This window comes from Mirounga angustirostris, unplaced genomic scaffold, assembly GCF_029215605.1.
Source record: "Mirounga angustirostris isolate CCGP_5_RB_7025 unplaced genomic scaffold, mMirAng1.0.hap1 SCAF_1, whole genome shotgun sequence".
NCBI lineage: Eukaryota > Metazoa > Chordata > Mammalia > Carnivora > Phocidae > Mirounga > Mirounga angustirostris.
The window spans coordinates 58,525,419-58,546,940 of NW_026991709.1; the positions used below are offsets into that span (position 1 = coordinate 58,525,419).

General features: G+C 37.7%; 1 protein-coding gene across 4 annotated transcripts in view; it reads right to left on the minus strand.

Moving 5' to 3' along the window:
- The window catches only part of SPICE1 (spindle and centriole associated protein 1), a 53,728-nt gene extending 35,851 nt beyond the window's left edge, over positions 1–17,877 (minus strand). For 3 of the 4 annotated variants that reach the window (XR_010411499.1, XM_064591022.1, XM_045902884.3), the window contains exons 1-4: positions 17,766–17,877; positions 10,152–10,250; positions 6,819–6,866; positions 2,512–2,655 (exon numbers count right to left, since the gene is read on the minus strand). Coding sequence is in view for 3 of the 4 variants with exons in the window: in XM_064591022.1 (XP_064447092.1) it covers positions 2,512–2,655; positions 6,819–6,866; positions 10,152–10,250 (291 nt within the window). In the remaining variant the exon portion in view is untranslated. Of the gene's footprint in view, positions 1–2,511; positions 2,656–6,818; positions 6,867–10,151; positions 10,251–11,899; positions 12,071–14,568; positions 17,724–17,765 lie in introns of those variants that run through there. The other variant, XM_054504187.2, reaches the window with a different exon arrangement.
- Positions 17,878–21,522: the final 3,645 nt, after the last annotated feature.

Genomic DNA, 21,522 nt, shown 5'->3' on the forward strand with positions numbered 1-21,522 from the left:
ATGCTAGCCAAAGAGCTTTTCTCTTAACTTTGTTAATCTAGGACTCCAGCTCTGGGGGATGCACTTGGTAGCTCTAATACATAATGATACTGCCTAGGTGAATATGCCCAAGGAGGCTTCTTCATTTGGTCCCATCACATCCCTTAACATAGACATTACAAATTTAGCAACATTGAAACAATAGATGCACATATCTTTGACTCAGCAGTTCCACTCTTAAGAATTTATCCTACATGGGTGCCTGGGTGGCTCAGTCAGTTAAGCATCTGCCTTTGGCTCAGGTCATGATCTCAGGGTCTTGGGATCAAGTCCCACTTTGGGCTCTCTGCTTAGCGGGGAGCCTGCTTCTCCCTCTCACTCTCCCTCTGTGCTCTCCCTGTCTCTCCTTCTCTCTCAAATAAATAAATAAAATCTTTAAAAAAAAGAATCTATCCTATAAATATAGTTTTACATGTATTTAAAAACATATTCAAGCATATTCATTGTATTACTTACAGTGACAAGGCAGGTAACAATCTGTGGGTGACAGACCTGCTACTTACCCACCAATGTCCCCTCTTTTAATTTTCCTTTTAACAACAGAATTCCCAAGTTTTAGCCAAGTACACAGCTAGATTTCCTAACCATCATACTAGGTGAGAATGGTCATGTGATAAATTTCTGGACAGTGGGATATAAGCCAGAATTTCTGGGTGATATGTAAAAGGAGTAGCATGCATTCTTTTTCCCTTTTCATGCTGGCTGGAATACAGCTGAAGGAAGCTGGAACAGCCATTCTCTACTCAGTGATGGAAGTCCTGGAATAAAGGACCCCAGAGATCCTACCAACTACCAGTTACCTCTGAACTGTTTCATAGAGAGAAAGAGATTTCTATTTTGTTTAAACCACTATATCTTCTTAACCAGAAGCCTAAACTATAGTCCAGTACACTTCCTAAGTTTGCACAAATAAAGCACTGGATAAATACATTGTGGTACATCTGTATATTACCTGGCCATTAAAAAGAAAAAGTAGATTTCTAAATACTGACATGGGATAACCTCCAAAATATATTGTTAAATGGAAATACTTATCTTACTAATAGCAGAGGTTCTCAACCCTGGTAAGGAATTAAAAGTACATAAAAACTGTCTAAAAAATACCTAAGTGGGGCCATATCACATGTCCACTATATGAGATTATCTGAGTCCAGATATATCTGAGTCCAGATACAGTGATTTTTTTTTAGATTTTATCTATTTGACACAGAGGGAGAGATAGCACAAGCAGGGGGAGCAGCAGGCAGAGAGAGAGGGAGAAGCAGGCTCTCCACTGAGCAAGGAGCCCGACATGGGGCTCGATCCCAGGACCCTGGGATCGTGACCTGAGCCGAAGGCAGCCGCTTAACCGACTGAGCCACCAAGGGGCCCCTACAGTGATTTTTTTAATGGAAGATCTCAACACTGACTGATCTAATGTGCAGTCAGCATTGAGAACCACAACATCAGAGCCTGAGGAATGGGACTGAAGGGAAGGCAGAGAGACTTCACTCACCCTCTCACCACTCGTCCTTCAATCCCTACTTCAAACACATCCATTCCTTCAGGACATGAGCAATTCAGGACATGAGCAGGAGCCACTAGAGATGGGACACAAAAGCCCAGAGCTGCCTCAAAGGGGCTGCCTTTTTTCCTGGTCACTGAGAACTACTACATAATATTCAAATATGTATACCTTGTCCAAGATTATCAAAAGATACTTATCTGTAAAGAACCATATGGTCTCAATCTACTGGTCTTTTTACAAGTCCATGTAAACATTTATTTGGGAGACAGAATTCTTCCTCATGAGATATAAGATTAAGACTTTTACCTTTCACTAACAAGCCTAATGAATTCCTCAAAAGACAGAGTGATTTAAAGCTGCAGGGAAAGGTCACCCAGACAGCCAAGTGCCATAAGCTTCAACAATGAACAAGAAGCAACACTACAAAGTATATTTCTTTTTCAATGATTTTATCCCAAATCAAAGGTTTTTTGCTGTAGTTTCCTCTTATTTGCCATATTATTTATTCCTATACATCTGATTACTTATTCAAATACCCTACATCTGGCAAAAGATTACGCCAAAGACAAGTGGCTTACTAACTTGTTAGACAAGCACACATTTTTTTTTTTTTGCAAAGTAATCAATCTAATAGCACTGTGTGTGAACTGAGAAAAGTAATTATAGCACTAATTATGTGCCAAATAATGTACTAGTCAGTTTGTTAGTACATATCACTGAAATCTCATAACAGTACAATCAGGCAAGTCACATAAACAGTAACTTTCCGTGCTGGAATTCAAACCTCCAGACTAGACCCTAATCATCCCTCTGCTGCTTTTTTCAGAGTCCATGTGTACATCATTGTATAAGGATGCAGTCATTTACTAAAGTCCTTCCAATGTGAATCAGATTTGGGAGGGAAAGAGAGAAATCTATTTATCATTTTCTTCTCTAACTCTAAAGATAATGCAGTTTAGCATTACCTCCTTCATTATAGACAATCTTCTTCTCTCAAGATTAGAAATTTCTGGTTTCTGCCTCTTCCATTTTCTCTTCAAAGCTTTTTCTTGGAGTTCCCAGTGTACTAATGCTCTGTTCTTTGATTTGTGTATTTCATGACGACGTATCTGTACAAAAGAAAAAAATATAAAAGAATGCTTCAGGAAAAAAGAAGTTGCCTATTCAGATGGTGGGACCACCTAATCTAGTTCATCTTTAAAAAATTTTTTTCTGGTCCAACATGTGTATATTTATACATATTCACAACCAAAATTTTCAGTCTTCTAAATCTTCAAATGTGATTTAAAAAAAGAAGAAGTATCTAGAACTAGTAGACCTAGCAAAAAGACAAAATGAAAAAAATATTAATTTCTACTTCCTTTGTACAAGACAATCCAATAAAATGTTATTTTCCAATCTATAGGACAGGATTCATTTAATGGGTGGTAAAATCAATTAGTGGGTCAAACCAACATTTTTAAAATAAAACAGAATACAGAATAGAAAATATTAAGAGTAAATCACACATAAGAAAGTTAAGAATTGTTCTGTTAAACTTTTCAGTTACACATGTTTGTACTGTACAATTACACACACACACACACACACTGAGTACAATGTAAAAGGCACAAAGTCCACTGACTCATCTTTGGCAAAGACACACCCATTTCGTAATACACACGTCACCACCAAAAACTTACAATGCAGTACGTTTATAGCCCTGCAATGGTTGCATTTGGAAGTGGGTCACTGGAAATGCAGAACTCCAGAAAAATGGAATTCCTGAAGCAGAGCTATGAGCCACAGCATAAGAGTTGCAGGAGAAGAGCTCACTGAGGCGGCTAAGGAGTAGGAGCAGACACTGGCTGTACAAGCACTCTGGTATTCAGAGCTATGAAGATGAATAAAATGTACTGCTTTGTTCTCACCATGTAAATAAGAAATCAGTCCATTAAGAGACCAACAACCAAATGCTATGTAAGGGTTCTGAACACAAAAAGCAAATGAAGATGATATTTTTGAGATAATTGGGGTAATATGAATATGGACTTGGAATTAGACAATACCAAAAAATTATTGTTACTTTTGTTAGGTGTGATAATGGCATTGTGGTTATATTAAAAAGTCTATATTTTTAAAAATGCAAACTGAATTATGTTGGCACAAGATGACATGTTCTCTGGGATTTGCTTCAAAATGCTACAGTGAAAGAAGGAAAGGGTATGAAAAATGAACTATGGCAAAATTTTAATAACTATTATATCTGGGTAAACAGTACCTGGGAGATCTTTATACTTTTGTCTCCATTTTCATGTAAATTTGAAATTTTTCATAAAAAAAAATTTTAAGTCAGTAGGGCATCATTATTATCCTCAACAAATATTTAACAAGTATCTACTAGGATTAAGATTTCTAGGTCCACAAAGACATACAAGATATAGCCCTTATGCCTCAAAAGCATTAACAATCTGCCCAGGAAGATAGGGCACATATGGTTGACCCTTTAATGACACGGGTTTTAACTGCACGGATCCACTTGTACATGGATTTTTTCCAATAAATATATAGTACTGTAAATGTAATTTCTCTTCCTTATGATTTTAATAACATTATCTTTTCTCTAGCTTACTTTTTTGTAAGAATACAGTATATAATATATATAACATACAAAATATGTGTTAATCAGCTGCTTATGTTATCGGTAAGGCTTCCTGTCAACAGTAGGCTATTAAATTTTGGGGGAGTCAAAACTTACACAAGAAATTTCTGACGCAGGGGGTGGCACCCCTAACCCCCACAGTGTTCAAGGACCAACTGTACATATAAAGATAAATGAAATGCCTTAGACAACACATACACAATGCCTCATATAGACAGTAAGTATGAGAACAGTTTAGAGGAGATACCAATTGTTGGGCAGCTTCAAAAAACTTCAAACTTAGTACAAAACTATAATAATCAAGAAAATGTTGTGTGGCATAGGATGGACACATAGATCAGTGGAATAAAACTGACAGCCCAGGGGCGCCTGGGTGGCTCAGTCGTTAAGCGTCTGCCTTCGGCTCAGATCATGATCCAGGGTCCTGGGATCGAGCCCCGCATCGGGTTCCCTGCTCTGCGGGAAGCCTGCTTCTCCCTCTCCCACTCCCCCTGCTTGTGTTCCCTCTCTCTCTGTGTCTCTCTCTGTCAAATAAATAAATAAAATCTTTAAAAAAAAAAAAAAAACTGACAGTCCAAACTAAACCCTTATGTTTACAGACAATTGATTTTCAGCAAGGGTGTCAAGATAATTCAATGGAGAAAAGACAGTCATTTTAATAAACAGTACATGGACAACAGGATATCCATTTAGAAATGAATGAAGATGGACCCCTATCTCACTATATACAAAAATTAAGTCAAAATGGATCAAAGACCTAAATATAAGAGCTAAAACTACAAAACTCTTAGAAAGAAACATAGGTGAAATTCTTTGTGAATCTTGGGCTAGACAATGGTTTCTTAGATATGATACAAAAAGGACAGTTGATGAACAAATAAATAAACTGGAGTTCATCAAAATTAAAAGTTTTTGTGCTTCAAAGAATACCATCAAGAAAATGAAATGACAACAAACAGAATGGGAGAAAATATTTACAAATCATATATCTGATAAGGAACTTGGACCCAGAATGTGTACAACTCAACAATAAAAACACAAGTAATCCAATTTTTAACTGGCTAAGGAATCTGCATAGACATTTCTCCAAAGAAGATAATACAAATGGCCAATAAGCACACAAAAGGACGTTTAACATCATTAATCACTAGGGCAAATCAAAAACACAATGAGATTCCACTTTATACCCACTTAGGAAAACTAAAACTAAAAATATGGTAATAACATGTGTTGGCAAGGGATATGGAAACATTGGAACCCTCATGCCTGCTGGCAAGAATGTAAACAGTGAAGCCACTTTGAAAAACAGTTTGGCAGCTCTTCATAAAGCTAACTGTAGAGATACCATATGACCCAGCAATTCTACTCCCAGGTATACAACAAGAGAACTGAGAACATATGTTCACACAAAACTTGTACACTAACGTTCAGAACAGCCTTATTCATAACAGTCAAAAAGTGAAAACAATCCAAATGTCCAGCAACAGACGGGTATATCCATACAATGTAACAGTATCAGCAATAACAGGGATGAAGTACTGACACATGCTACAACATGGAGGGGCCTTGAAGACATTATGTTAGATACAAAGGACACACATTGTATTCCATTTACATGAAATGTCCAGAATAGGGGCGCCTGGGTGGCTCAACTGGTTAAGCGTCTGCCTTCAGCTCAGGTTATGATCCCAGGGTGCTGGGATCGAGTCCCACATCAAGCTGCCTGCTCAGCAGGGAGTCTGCTTTTCCCTCTCCCTCTGCCCCTCGCCCTGCTTGTGTTCATGCTCTCTCTCTAAAAAATATATAAATAAAATCTTTTAAAAAATAATTTAAAAAAAAAATGTCCAGAATAGACACATCCATAGAGACATAAAGAAGATTAGATATTGAGGAAGAGGGGCATATGGGGCATATGACTGTTAACAGGTACAGGGTTTCTTTCAGGGAGTGATGAAAATGATCTAAATTAGAAAATATGAATATGAATATACTGAAAACCAATGGATCGTACACATTAAAAGGGTGGATTTTATGGTATGTGAATTGTATTTCAATAAAGCTGCTTTTTTTTTTTTTTAGTCTATAGCAGAAACCTTTTTTTTTTTTTTTTTTTTTTTTTTAGCAGAAACCTTTTTAAAAGTAAGACTTGAACTAGGGTAAGGGAGCAAAGTAAGATTTGAATAGGTAGACAAGAAGGTAGAGAAACTGTTCCAAGTAAAGAAAATCACATGAATTGAGGCTCAACTGTGGAAATATACATGGCATATTCAAAGAATAAATTAGTACATTGACTAGACCAGTATGCTTGCATACGGAAGTAACAGTAAATAAGGCTAGAGATACCTACAGATAGTAGAAGACAACAGGTGTATACAGGGCAATACTGGAGAGATTTGAACAGAGAGATTTGAAACCAAACCTATCTAATAAAATTTTAATACATGCTAAGTGACATTCCTAGGTAAAATCAGGAAGTCCAGATGATATGCTTTTCAATTTCATATAGACATAAGCAAGATTAAATATAACTGAAGAACTTCCAGGAAGTACCTCTGGTTTCTATTCTGAAGGTCAGAAACCCAATATCAAATAAAACATTGAACAAATCTTAACTTTTGATATTAAACTTACCAGATCTTCAGGAGTTGCCCGATGAACTGTTAGGTCATTCACAGTATTCTGCAAAAAAAGAACTTTCTTTAAAGAAAAAGTTTTCTTACAAAATATTAGGATATACTGGATTTTTTTAAAAATAGGATTTCAATGTTTATTCACTTTCTTTGGGTAATTTTCTTACAGGAAAAATTTTCTTTAAACTAGGTTAAAAACATTTAAAATCAATTTTAGTTTATTTTTGATAAATTCATTTTCCTTTTTTTTTTAGAGGCCTTTTTAAAATTTTTTTAACTTTTTTTTTTAAGTAATCTCTATACCCAACGTGTGGCTCAAACCCATGGCTCTGAGATCAAGAGTTGCATGCTCTACTGACTCAGCCAGCCAGGCACCCCATCAAAAGCTTTCTTTTATTAGTTTAAGCCTGGTACACCTTTTTTCTCCCACATGCCAAATGGGCCTCAGTTAAAAAATTATGTACTTAACTAAGCATGCTAACCTCCAAGAAACCTTTCTTTGAAGAGTTAAGGGATTTGTCTGATCATCACATTTAGCAAGATAAAATTGCTATTTTAAATTGAAATAAAATTATTTCTATTTTTACATAATACATAAAACAAAAGTGTTTATTTAAATTAAAATGAAATGTTAGTTTTATTATTCAAACTTCTTACCATATTTGTTCACATTCTTCAGAGAGTTATGTCACACCTATGAACTTACATTGTTCATTTATATGTGGTCAGGTACGAGTACATACTAGATTTTAAAGGCTGAAAACAGGGGCGCCTGGGTGGCTCAGTCGTTAAGTGTCTGCCTTCAGCTCAGGTCATGATCCCAGGGTGCTGCGATCCAGCCCCATATCAGGCTCCCTGCTCCGCGGGAAGCCTGCTTCTCCCTCTCCCACTCCCCCTGCTTGTGTTCCCTCTCTTGCTGTGTCTCTCTCTGTCAAATAAATAAATAAGATCTTTAAAAAAAAAAAAAAGTCTCTTAAAAAAATAAAAATAGGGACGCCTGGGTGGCTCAGTCGGTTAAGTGGCTGCCTTCAGCTCAGGTCATGATCCCAGGATCCTGGGATCGAGTTCCACATTGGGCTCCTTGCTCAGCAGGGAGCCTGCTTCTCTCTCTGCCTAAAGCTCCCCCTGCTTGTACTCACTCACTCTCTCTCACCTATGCTCTCTCTCTCTAGCAAATAAATAAATAAAATCTTTAAAATAATAATAATAATAAATAAATAAATTAAAATTAAAATTAAAAAAAACAGAGGCTGAAAACAGATTCAAAGTCCTGGGATGAAAAAGACTTCCTGTCCAGGAACCAGTATTCTCAATTTAAATATTAATATGGATTATTTTTAGTTTTCTTATTAAAAAATAATAGGCTATTTTTAGGTATCTTACAGAAAATAAGCACTAAATTTACCAAGCAGGCATATATTATATTAAAACAACGAATAAAACAGGGTAGTTATGTAATTCAAAATGAGTAAGTTTAACTAAAATTGTAGTTTTCAAACTGCATTCCAGAGAATGAGGCACCTCTAAAGATTCCTAAAAGATAAGCTGTTATCACTATAGAGGGGTTAAATTTGTGTGCATGCAAACAACTTAAGCATAGAATATATCATACATAATAAGGGATAACGTTTGAGGGCACTGTATAATTTCATAAAACGTGAAAACAGTCACTTATGTAAAAGGCACTAAACCAACATGGCAGGTCTACCACACCCCACAACCCCAGGAGCTACCATTATTATTCTGGTCCATGTAAACAGTACCCCTTGGGATTGTGCAATGCATAACCTACACAGCTTGAAGTAGCTGCCCAGCAATCTGGCCCTCTCCAAAGTGACTTCAGCCATTTTGTTATACAGATTTGGTAAGGCAGGAAATAAAACAAGTTAGAGTTCTACTTCCAACAGATACACAGAGAACTGGATCTGGTGAAATAGATTCTGATATCTTCAAAGACTTAACTTTTTGGCCATAGTTTATATTTAGCTCAAGGGTTTTCTATACTAAAACTGTTATTCCTTTCATATTAATTTAGAAAAGCACAAGATATAACCATAAGATCTTGAGATTTTTAATAATCATAATAAAATTCAGGCATATAAGGGATATGCTTGGACTTAGTTCTCATGGGCGATAATATAATTTCATTAATACTACTACTGCTTAAAATGATTTTCTTCTGAAATGGCTTTTAAATATAATTTATAAGCCATTTCAAAAACCATCTCACTATTTTTATCAAAATAGTATTATTCAGTTTGATCTCTCCTCCTTCATTTACTATTTACTCCCAATGACTTAAAACTACTTCCAAGCTTAGTCTACAAAAAACAGATTTTTCCAGCACTGGAGATAATAAAAAGCAAATGAGGAAAATGCAATTTCAAATGGTGGGTTTCAATTATATTTTGAGCAATAGCAGCAAATCAAAATAAATACTAAACTTCCCATAGTAACCACTCTGAAGTGGATAACTTTTAAGTTATCACATGCATTTTTTTCCTTTTAATCAGTTTCATTGCCTTAGAATCACACCCTAATAATATTTTATAGCCAATCAGATGACAACAAAGCAATATAAACGTAGGTTAAGTCCCCTGAGCCACTTCAAAAAGGCTGTCAGTTTGCCCAGAAGTTTCCAAGTCCAAAAGAATCCCTGAGATCCAAAGTAGTCCCTAACTAGTTGCTCTCCACAACAGAAAGAAAAGACACCTAAAGTGTCACGGTTCAAACTAAAGTACCAAGCTGTGAAAGATAAAGATGCCCTTGATAATACCAAACAGTAATCAGAGTGGGAGCCAGGGATCCTATCTCCCAGGTACTTGAGACTTGTCTTACATCTTAAGAGAATCTTTGTACTGAAACTGACCAGCTTCTGGAGGTGAAAAACAAACAGTTCAAGAAGTAAGAGAGCAAGAATCACCCGCTTTTTCAGCCAAAAATGCCGCTCATATGATTATGATGTCACTGGTTGCTATGGGCAAATCTTTAAAAAGTACCAAAAAAAATTCAGACTTCAGTGACACAGGTTAGCTCCAGTTGCCTTAAAGCAGTGTGTTCTCAAAGTGGAGGACAAGGCGACTTTTTAAAAACATACTCCCCACCCTCTTAAGATTCCCTCTTCAAAAGAGGTACAGGTTATGACCTTGACATGTGGATTCTTAAAAAATCCCCAAAGGATTCTGCTCTTCCTTCCAGGATCTGGGATATAACGCGCCCAGAAATCCATTCCACCCTATCACATTCAGAGCACTGTCTCAAGTGACCAGGGCCATGTCATCACATCTATTCCTCCAGAGCAATCTGACAGGTTTATTATCCCATCTAGACTTACATCCCATTCTTGCTTCACTGATGTTTTCTTCTTCTTTACCTTCAGCACTTTCCTTCCTCCTCCCCGAGGACCATAACGGTTCACTCTGACAAGTGACATCTAGAAGCAATAATCATATCAAATTTTTAAAATACAAGAAAAAGTGGTAATTAAGTATCACTGGATGGGGACAAAGACATCTAGGAAAATAAACTTTAAAGTGTCAGAAGAAAAATTTAAGCATAATGAAAGAACCATCTACCAAAATACTTGGTTCTTTCACTTCACAATTAGAAAGCTGTACTGATAACTATGATAAAACAGGTTTCAAGTTGATAACTTATGTATATTTGCTTAATAAAGAACTCCAGGAATACAAATTATGACTTAAAGCACAGACCTACGACAACAGGCATAAGCTTTGTCATCAGTTACAAACTTCACCATTAACAGAGAAAATGTCGGGCGCCTGGGTGGCTCAGTTGGTTAAGCGACTGCCTTCGGTTCAGGTCATGATCCTGGAGTCCCTGGATCGAGTCCCGCATCGGGCTCCCTGCTCGGCAGGGAGTCTGCTTCTCCCTCTGACCCTCCCCCCTCTCATGTGCTCTCTCTCATTCTCTCTCTCTCAAATAAATAAATAAAATCTTTAAAAAAAAAAAAAAAACAGAGAAAATGTCAGTCACAGGCTAACAATCTGAAAGCAAAAGGAAAAAGGCAAAGAGCACTTAAAATCACTACCAGATACATATGTGTTTACCTAAAAAAAGGTGGCTAAATTTTAGAGAACAAATGAGTTATATCATTTCTAGTATATTTCCACACAATACTAAGTGGGGGTAATTACTGATACTAAACTAGCATTTGGAAATTGCCAACATTTGCTTGGCACTCTTAAAATAGCAATGCTAAGGACACTGGACTAAAACACTGGACTAAATATCACACAAAATTAGAATAAGACTCATAGTCCCTGTACACTAGGATTTTACAATACATATGTGTGACTTTTAACAAGCAACACATATACATGACACCTTTTCTAAAACTTCATTACACACTTTCATTACAGAACTTTCGAGCTGACCCCCTTATTCCAAATTATCCTAAAATAAAGATGGTAGTATCTTCCTTAAGTACATTTAAAAAAAATGATTTAGTAATTAAAAACATCTAAATGCAAGTATTTTCAAGAGCTTCTCCTCAGTCCTCTTTGCTTTGTCTTGTCAATCACATTGACTCCTCAAACATGTTATCTATTTTCAGGGTTCACAATCCGGCAAAAGAGATAAGTGACATTTAAGAATAACATTTAATTGGTTTATGATGATGGTAATGAGGACAGTGGAGGTGGTGATAATGATGGCATTAGCTAACACGAGTCAGGTACTGTTCTAAGCAAGCTCTTCCCACACAGTATTTCCTTTAATCCTAACAGTAATTCCATTAAGTATTTACTATTTATTTTACAGATGAGAAAGCTAAGGGACAAAGAACTAACCAACCGTGAAGGTCACACAGTAAGTGGCAGAACCATAAATGCCATTTTAAAAGATAAGGAATAGAGGAGTGCCTGGAACAGAGGCTCAGTTGGTTGGGCAACCAAATCTTGGTTTCCTCTCAGGTCACGATCTCAGGTCAAGAGATGGAGCCTCGTGTCAGGCTCCACATGCTCAGCGGGGAGTCTGCTTAAAGATTCTCACCTTCTACCCCTCCCCCCACTCATGTGCGTGCACGGTCTCACTCTGTCTCTGTCAAGTAAATAGAAATACCTCTTTTTAAAATAAACAGGGCGCTGGGTGGCTCAGTCAGTTAAGCATCTGCCTTCAGCTCCGGTCATGATCTCAGGGTCCTGGGATCAAGCGCCTCCCCTGCTTCGGGCAACCTGCTCAGTGGGGAGTCTGCTTCTCCCTCTCCCTCTGCGCCTTTCCCCTGCACGTACTCTATCTCTCAAATAAATAAAATATTTTAAAAATAAACAAACAAGTAAAAGATACAGAATAGAATAGAACTAAAAATCCAAAACAAACCCTTCCATTTATGGTCAGTTTTTCTTTTTTTTTTTTAATTTTTTATTTAAATTCAATTAGCCAACATATAGTACATCATTAGTTTCAGAGGCAGTGTTCAATAATTTATCAGTTGCGTATACCACCCAGTGCTCATCACATGTGTGGTCAGTTTATTTTCAACAGAGGTGCCAAGAAACAATTCAACAGAGAAAGAACAGTCTTTTTGATAAATGGTGCTGGCACAACTGGAGATCCATATGAAAAAGAATGAATTAAGACCTCTACCTCACAACATATGTAAAAATTAACTAAAAATAAGTCACCAACTTCAATGTAAGAGCTAAAAGCACAAAACTCCTGATAGAAAACATAAGCATAAATCTTCATGAGGCAATGGTTTCTAGCTATAACACTAAAAGCACAAGAAACCAAAGAAAAAATAAAGTGGACCCCATCAAAATTTAAAACTTTTGTGCTTCAAAAAATACCATCAAGAAAATGAAATGACAGCTAACAGAATGGGAGAAAATATTTGCAAATCCCATCTGATAAGAAACCCGGATCCAGGATATATAAAAGAAACTTAAAATTCACCAATAAAAACACAAATATTCCAATTTTTAAATGGCTAAGGGAGCTAAATAAACATTTCTCCAAAGAAGATACTACAATTGGCCAATAAGCACATGAAAAAATGATCAGCACCATTAGGCTTTAGGGAAATGCAAATCAAAACTACAATGACATACCACCTCATATCCACTAGAATGGTTATAATCAAAAAGGTGGAAATAACAAGCGTTGGCGAGAATGTAGAGAAACTGGAATACTCATTTGTTGTTAGTGGGAATGTAAAATAGCATGGCCATGTTGGAAAACAGTTTGGCAGTTCCTGAAAAAGTTAAACTCAGTTACCACAATTCTAGTCCTAGGTATATGCCCAATAATTGAAAACTTACGTCAATACAAAAATTTGCACATAAATGTTCATAGCAACATTATACTCTTAATAGACAAAAAGTAGAAAAATCCCAAATGTCTACCAGCTGGTGAATGGATAAATAAAATATGGTATATCCATACAATGGAATATTACTTAGCAATATAAGGAAGTAATGATATATGCTATAGCATAGCATATGAACCTTGAGAATATTAAGGTAAGAAAAAGAAGCCAGACACCAAAGGCCGTATATTGTATGATTCTATTAATATAAAATGTCTAAGGTTAGGCAAATCCACAGAGACAAAAAATAGACAAGCTGTTGGCAGGGTCTGGAAAGAGGAGGGAATGGAGAGTAATTGCTAATGGGTATGAGGTTTCTTTTTGAGGTGATAAAAATGTTCTAAAACGAGCCAGTGGTAATCAATGCACAACTCTGTAAATTTATTTAAAAGCTCTGAACTGTAGACTTCTAAGGGGTAAATTTCATGGTAAGTTATATCTTAATAAAGCTATTATTTTTAAAAAGACATGGAAAAATATAACAGTTGTTCAGAAACAGTTTCTAATGTATTTTACTCTTTAAATAATGTATTTTACTTTTTAACTCTTTTACTCTTCAATTTACTCTGCAGAAATAAAGAAGAATCATAAAATGTCACTAAATCTGTTGGATGAATTATACATCCATTAAAACTGTATTAAGAAAAATGTTTAGGGGTGCCTGGGTGGCTCAGTCATTAAGCGTCTGCCTTGGGCTCAGGTCATGATCCCAGGGTCCTGGGATCGAGCCCCGCATTGGGCTCCCTGCTCGGCGGGAAGCCTGCTTCTCCCTCTCCCACTCCCCCTGCTTGTGTTCCTGCTCTCGCTAATTCTCTCTCTCTGTCAAATAAATAAATAAAATCTTTAAAAAAAAAAAATACTGAACAAATGCCTGAGTATTATTTGTGGTAACGTGAACAGGTTTCAACTTTAGCATAAGAAAATGTAACATCCAAAAAAACCCCATATTCACTGACAAAAACAGTGAATGTGTTCCCCCAAAATTCATGTTGAATCCTAACCCCCAAAAGTGATGGTATTAGGAGGTGGGGCCTTTGGGAAGTGGGGCCTTTGGGAGGCAGAGCCCTCATGAATGGGACCAGGGCTGTCATAAAAGAAGCTCCAAAGAGCTCCCTAACCCCGTTCACCATGTGAGAACACAGCAAGAAGATGGTGGCTAGGAACCAGGAAGACGGCCCTTACCAAACATGACCGTCCTGGAGACTTGATCCTGGACTTCACAGCCTCCAGACTGTGAGAAAAAAATTTCTCGTTTATAAGCTACCTAGTGTCCGGTATTTTGTTATGGAAGTCTGAATGGACTACAACAGCCTACTACTGTTCCCTTTTTTTTTTTTTTTTAACTTCAATTGAGCCTAGCAAAGCTGGCTGTGGTTACTCTAAGATGAAATGCAATGAATAATGCCATCGTATGACCCCTTACCCTTGAGTTTGGACAGGATCCACGATTTGTTCTGGGTTTTTTCCCCCTGTGATTTGTTTTATCCAATAAAACAAGGCAAATGTGAGAAGAGGTCATTCCTACGATTACATTACGCTATACAAGTCTCTGTCTTACAAGAGCAGAGCAAGAGGGCGCCTGGGTGGCTCAGTTGGTTAAGCGACTGCCTTCGGCTCAGGTCATGATCCTGGAGTCCCAGGATCGAGTCCCACATCGGGCTCCCTGCTCAGCAGGGGGTCTGCTTCTCCCTCTGCCCTCTTCCCTCTCGTGCTCTCTGTCTCTCATTCTCTCTCTCTCAAATAAATAAATAAAATCTTTAAAAAAAAAAAAAAAGAGCAGAGCAAGAGAGTGTCTCCTGCTGGCCGTGAAGAAGCCAAATGCCACAGTGACTGGCTGTGAAAAGGGCCACAGGGCCAGGAACTCAGACAACTGTGGGCAGCCAGAGGGGAAAGTCAGTCAAGAGACCCCTCAGGCACACAGTCCCAGGGAAATGAATTCTGCCAAGAACCTAAGTGAGGTGAGCCTCGAAGCGGACTTTTCCCAAGCTGGGTTCTAGATGAGAATGCAGACCATCAACACCTTAATCAGAACTTTGTGAGACCCTAAGCACCTTACCCAGCTAAACCATGTCCAAATTCCTGCCTCACAGAAATCATGACATAATTAATGAGTATTGTTTTGAGTCACTAGGTTTGTGGTAATTTGTTATACAGCGTAGGAGACTAATATACTGGCCAACTCTAAATTCCAGCCTGTGTGTGCTAAGATCACAAAGGGAGAACTAAGCTGTAACGTGGGAACCACCCTTGCACTGAGAAGTGTTCTCTTAAACATCATCAATACAAGTGGGCATATTTTTCTTAACCCAGGATCAGACTCTGTGGTCTAACAAAGAGCTTTTGAGCTATTTACAGAAATCAGATATCGTAAGGGAGCTATAGTTTACATGCTTAAGTGTGAGACTGTAGAGATATTCTGATGGTTTATAGTACTAAGGAATATAAAATCAGCACAGCCCAGAAAATCTAGGCCTATTTGAAAAAAATCTAAAATATTAATACTTTCCTGATAAAATTATTTGAAAAAAATCTAAAATATTAATACTTTCCTAACTGATAAAATTATTGGAAAACCCTTTCCAACTCTAAAGACTCCCACTCCTGTTTCCACGACACTCTCTCGGTTTCTCTCCTATTCGTCTCCTCTTTGCAGGCTCTGTTGGCCCCTCAGATACCACATAATCAAAAAGCTGCACACAGTTCTATCCCAACCCTCTTATCTTTCCATTGGATACCCTCTCTCTTCATCCAATCATTGTTTTTGAGAATCTGTCACATGCCAGACACTGACCAGGCACGGGAGATAAAACAGTAAACAGGTCTAATATGGTACAAGCTCTCATGGAGCTTACTAGAAAGTAAGAAAGGAGTTCACATCTTCCCTCAGTGATCTCACTCATACCCTTGAACAAAGCTACAAATGCACTGGGCACATAAACACACTGTGAAAATGAGCCCCAAATTAAGGATCCACATTTTTCCTCAACACACCAAATGCTCATTTCCAACTGCTTTCTGTGTCTATCTCCCAAATATCTCACATACAATGTAGTCAAAAATACAGCTTATCATCCATGTCCCCTCCCCACCAACCTCTAGTTCTTGATATATAATTGGCATGCTCAGTAAATGTCTGAACTCAACTGAACTTACAGAATTACCATCCTTCTGGTTGCTCCAGTTTAAAACCCTAGCATCACCTTCTATTCCTTCTTGTCTGTTAGCCAATCAGATACCGGAATCTATTCATTCTTTTCCTGAAATACCTCTCTCATCTGTCCCCTCTTCATCTCTACTACAAATGTTTTTGTCCAAACTCTTTCTCCTAATTGAACTTCTTCACTCATTTGCCACTTTATTACCCATTATTTCAACAAATATTTTGAAAGCACCTGCCAAGAACCAGGCACAAAATACAACAAGAAAGTAAAATAGTCTGCACCCTCACAGAGCTTAGGGTTTATGAGAAGACCACAATTAAAATGAGTAATTACAGTGTCATGTTAATACCTAGCTTACTCTACACAGTAAGAAAAGACCACTATATCCCTCTAATTGCTCCCAAAATGTTTAAGCTGAGAGCTAAAGTATGAATAAAGCTAGAAGTGGGGGAAAGAATGTTCCAGGAGGGAGAAAAGGCATTTACAAAGGGTTTGAGAAGTTCAGTTTGACTAACAGATTTGAAAAGGTGAGAGGCTAGAAAGAGGTTACAAAGAAAGGCAGAGGACAGATCATGGCCTTCTAAGCTACAGCAATTTAAACACTATCCTAAAGAACCCATAGGAAGCCACTGGAGGATATCAGGTAAGGAGAGTTACCATGAGATTTAGCAAATCCACTCTGGCTAGTGGAAAACCGACCAAAGGGAAACAGGACCCCTTTCCAAACACTGTCCCTGCAATCAGTATTTTACCCCGATATAAGGATAGAGTATAGCCCTCGGCCCTTTACTTTCTTCCCCACAAGATTTTAATGGCTCCCCCCTACAGAGAGGAATCCAATATGCACTCGGACCCTCTGCCCTCCTTGTGGTCCGGCTGACCCTCCTTAACAGTCTGTGCTCCTCTCACCCTCCCACACATAAAACTCTGCCTTCACAAGTCGTTCCACCCATCCTTTCTGCTCCGCGTGGAACACCCTTCAGATTTTCACTCCCTTCTCCAAGCGTAACTCCACTCACTAATCAAAACTCACTCCAGCGGCCCCTCCTGATAAACTCTTTCCTGACCATCCAGTCGACTAACATGACCCTCCCTGTCCCCAAGTACCCCGGGTAGCCTGTCTCCTGCTAGACTGCAAATTCCTTGATAGCTACAATACGGTACCCCCCAACTTCCAGCTCTGTGCACAAGTTCCCGACAGCGCTGCGCACACTCAGGGTGCGCCTCAGGGGAGCGCGCTAGACACCAACACACCCAGACACTCATCCTGACACACACAAACACTCGCAAAACACAGAGTCACGGCGCGCTTTCCGATGTAGGGATCCTCCACCCAGGCGCCTAGAGCCCCAGGGAACAGAAGGGAGACGCCACCACCGTTTTCCTCGCCCTGCAGCCCGGTCCCTAAGGCTCGCAGGGGCTACAGGCTGCAGGCCTCCGCCACGTCGTCTCAACCTGCCTTGCCGTTTCCCGACGGCCTCCTCCACCGCCACTAAAACTTCAGGCTCCAGAACCGCCCAGCCCGCCACAGGTTAACGCAGCCCGCAACTTCCGGGATGTTGCCTAGGCTACCCGAGCCCCGCCCCCACTCCCTGGCGTATATCCGGTGAGGCCAGTGCGCAGGCGCCTCCCAAAGTCTGGCAGAAATTATAAGACGAGTTGGCTTCTGTGCGTCCTTCTTTCTTCCCCGTGCTCTCTGGAAGGTTCAGGGCAAAGCTGTGGAGGGGTCGGCATGTAGCACTAGCCAGTTTCTCGTGAATTTTGTAAAAGACAGATGTCGCTCTCCACACCAAGCTTCACATATAACATTTACTTTCACCTTTTTTTTTTCCCCAAAAAAATGTTTATACTGTCTACATATGTGCCACAGACTATGGTAGGTCCTGCGGGACCTAAAAACAGTCAAGATCCCTGTCCTCAGTAGGCTAACTGCATAGTAGTAAACAGCTATCAATGACACAAATGTAAAATTAGAACTGTGACAAGTACTAGAAGATACTTACTAGATACTAAATTTATAGGAGTATTTGTAGGAATTATTCAGGAAAACTGAAAAGTAGATGAGTCAGCTACCAGGGAAGAATAAAACATCCCTGCAGAGGGAGGCACATATGCGAAGCTGTGTGGCACGTGCAAAGAACTGGAAGAAGTTCAGCGTATCTGAAGATGAGAGAGCAGTGGGAGCTTGGTGTAAGGGAAGCTGATTTAATAGGCTAGAGCCAGGACAGGAAGAGCTGTGTGGGCCATGTGAAGGACTTTACAAGCATTTTATTTGAAAACGGAGTTAATTTGCTCCAATATGACAGCTTCCTTTAGTCCCTGGTTTTCTACTGTTAAGACACATCCATACAGGGATCAGCAAATACATATTCAGCACCTTCTAGATGCTAAGAACTGCCTTCTAATAGTTTCCACTCTGATTGGGAAATAGATATTACATCTATTGATGTAGATATATTCACTGATGAATCAATATAATCATTCCCTGCATACATCCTCAACTCCCTTCCCCTCTCTGAATTACTGTAATACTGGGCAAAGCCACAATTCTGGCCTTAGCAAAACTACATATTAAGTGCCTGCACCTTTGCAACTGAAACTGGAAGAAGAAAAACACCCAACCATGTTGACTTTAAATTCATGATCACTAATTTTAAGTGTGCCCTTTAAGATGCCCAAAAACCATATTAAAGTTCCCCCTCCACTGATTTCTCCTACCTTCCTACATGACAACTTTATACCTTCTATCACATCCAATATATCATCCTCTATCCCCAGTCTCAGCCAGTGATCTTGCTTCCTAATTCATTGAACACTGAAGCAATCTGAAGAGAATTTCCATAAGCTCCCATTGCTAATTCAATCCTTCTATCGCATCTTTACTCACAAACCTGCCTTCCAAAAGCTTAACAAAACCTAAACACAAGAAAGATGAAGAGCATTACATCAGTGTACATAATAAATTACACATTAATAAACAGTGATAATAAAAAATTTTAAAGCACTCAGAGAGAAACATTACAGAGAAACAAAAATAAGGATAATATATTTCTCATTAGAAACATTGCAAGTGAGAAGACAGAACAGTTAAATATATTGAAAGGAAAAAAAAACTGTCAGCCTAGAATTCTATATCTGACAAAAATATCTTTTTTTAAATGAGGATAAAATAAAGATGCTTCCACACATAACTGATAGACTTTATCACCAGCAGATCCTCACTATGAGAAATGTTAAAATAAATACTTCAAACAGAAGGACAGCAATACCAGATAGAAATCTGAATCTACACAATGAAGAGCACTGGAAATAGCTGTAGGAGTAAATATATACAATTATTTTTCTTATTATTTTAATTCTTTAAAAGTAACTATTTAAATAAATATAATAAAAATGTATTGTGAGGTTTAAAATATATGTAAAAGTAAAATGCATGGCAACAATTGCATAAAGGCCAGAGGGGAAAAATGGAAGTCTGCTACTATAAGATTCTGATATTATTCCTGATGTGTATAATATTACTTGCAGGTACACTGTAATAAGTTAAATATGTATATCATAAAACCTAAAGCCACCATTAAAACACTAAATACTAAAAATACTAAAAATTACTTGACTAATCTAAAAGTAAGCAGAAAAAGTCCAAAAAAAGGAAACAAAGGGGGCACCTGGGTGGCTCAGTTGGTTAAGCGACTGCCTTCGGCTCAGGTCATGATCCTGGAGTCCCAGGATCGAGTCCCGCATCGGGCTCCCTGCTCGGCAGGGAGTCTGCTTCTCCCTCTGACCTTCCTCCCTCTCATGCTCTCTGTCTCTCATTCTCTCTCTCTCAAATAAATAAATAAAATCTTTAATAAAAAAAAAAAGGAAACAAAGAACAGGTGGGAGAATACAAAACAAATAGCAAGATGATAGATTCATATCAATTATTACATGAAATGTAAATGGTCTAAATACCCCTATTAAATGGCAGAGATTGTCAGATTAGATTTTTTTTAATTGCTGTCTATTAGAAGAAACATACATGAATATAAAAACTGAATTTTAAAGTACAAAGAAAGATATATCATGCCAACACTGGTCAAATGAAGTTGGAATGGCTTCATCAGTATTACATGAACTAGTTTTCAGAGCAAAGAATATTACCAGGGATTAAAAAAAAAAAATCATTTCATGATGGCGAAGAGGACATTAAGTCAAAAGTATATAAAAATCCTAAATATTATTCACTTAATAAGAGAGCTTCAAAATAAATGAAGCAAAAACTGATGGAACTGCAATATAAAATTAAAAGTCCACAATTACAATCAGAAATTTCAATGCCCTTCACTGAACAATTTATAATACAAATAGGCAGAAAATCAGCAAGGTTATAAAAGACTTTACAACACTATCAACGATTATGACCTGATTGACATTCATAGAACACTAGTCCAACAACCAGCAGAATCCACATTCTTTTCATGTACATACAGAAATTTTAGCAAGATGAACAATAACCTGGACCATAAAACAAATTTCAATAAATGTAGAAAGATTCAAGTCATAGTAGAAATGTCCTCTGATTACAATGTAATTAAATTAGAAATCAGTAACATAATGATTCTTGTCAAATCCCTCAAAATTTGGGGAAAAAATAGTATACATCTTAAAAAGCCATTAGTCAAACAAGAAATCAAACCAGAATGTATTTTGAACTAAATGAAAATGAAAATACAGGATACCAAAATTTGTGGAATGTAACAGAAATAGTACTTCAAGAGAAACGCATGGCACTAAACACCTATATAGAAGAAAAAGTCTCAAATCAATGACTTCAGAAATTAGATAAATTTTAAAAAGTTAAATCCAAAGTAATAAGAAGAAATAAAATAATAAAGATAAAACAGAATCAATAAAATAGAAAGGCAAAATAATAAAGAAAAATAATGACAGTGATAGTTGAATCTTTGAGACGATTAATTAAATTGCTAAACCTCTAAACAAATTGATCAGGAAAACTACCTATAAATTACCAATATCAGAAATGAGAAAGGTGAAATATTCTACAGACACTAACAGAATGTATTTTGAGCAACTATATGGTAATAAATTTAATAACACAGATAAATGGCCAACTTTCCTGAAAGACATAAATTACCAAAGCTTTCTCAAGAAAAAAAAATGGATAAGATGAATTGCTCTGTATCTATTAAAGGGAGGAAACAGGAGAGAGATAT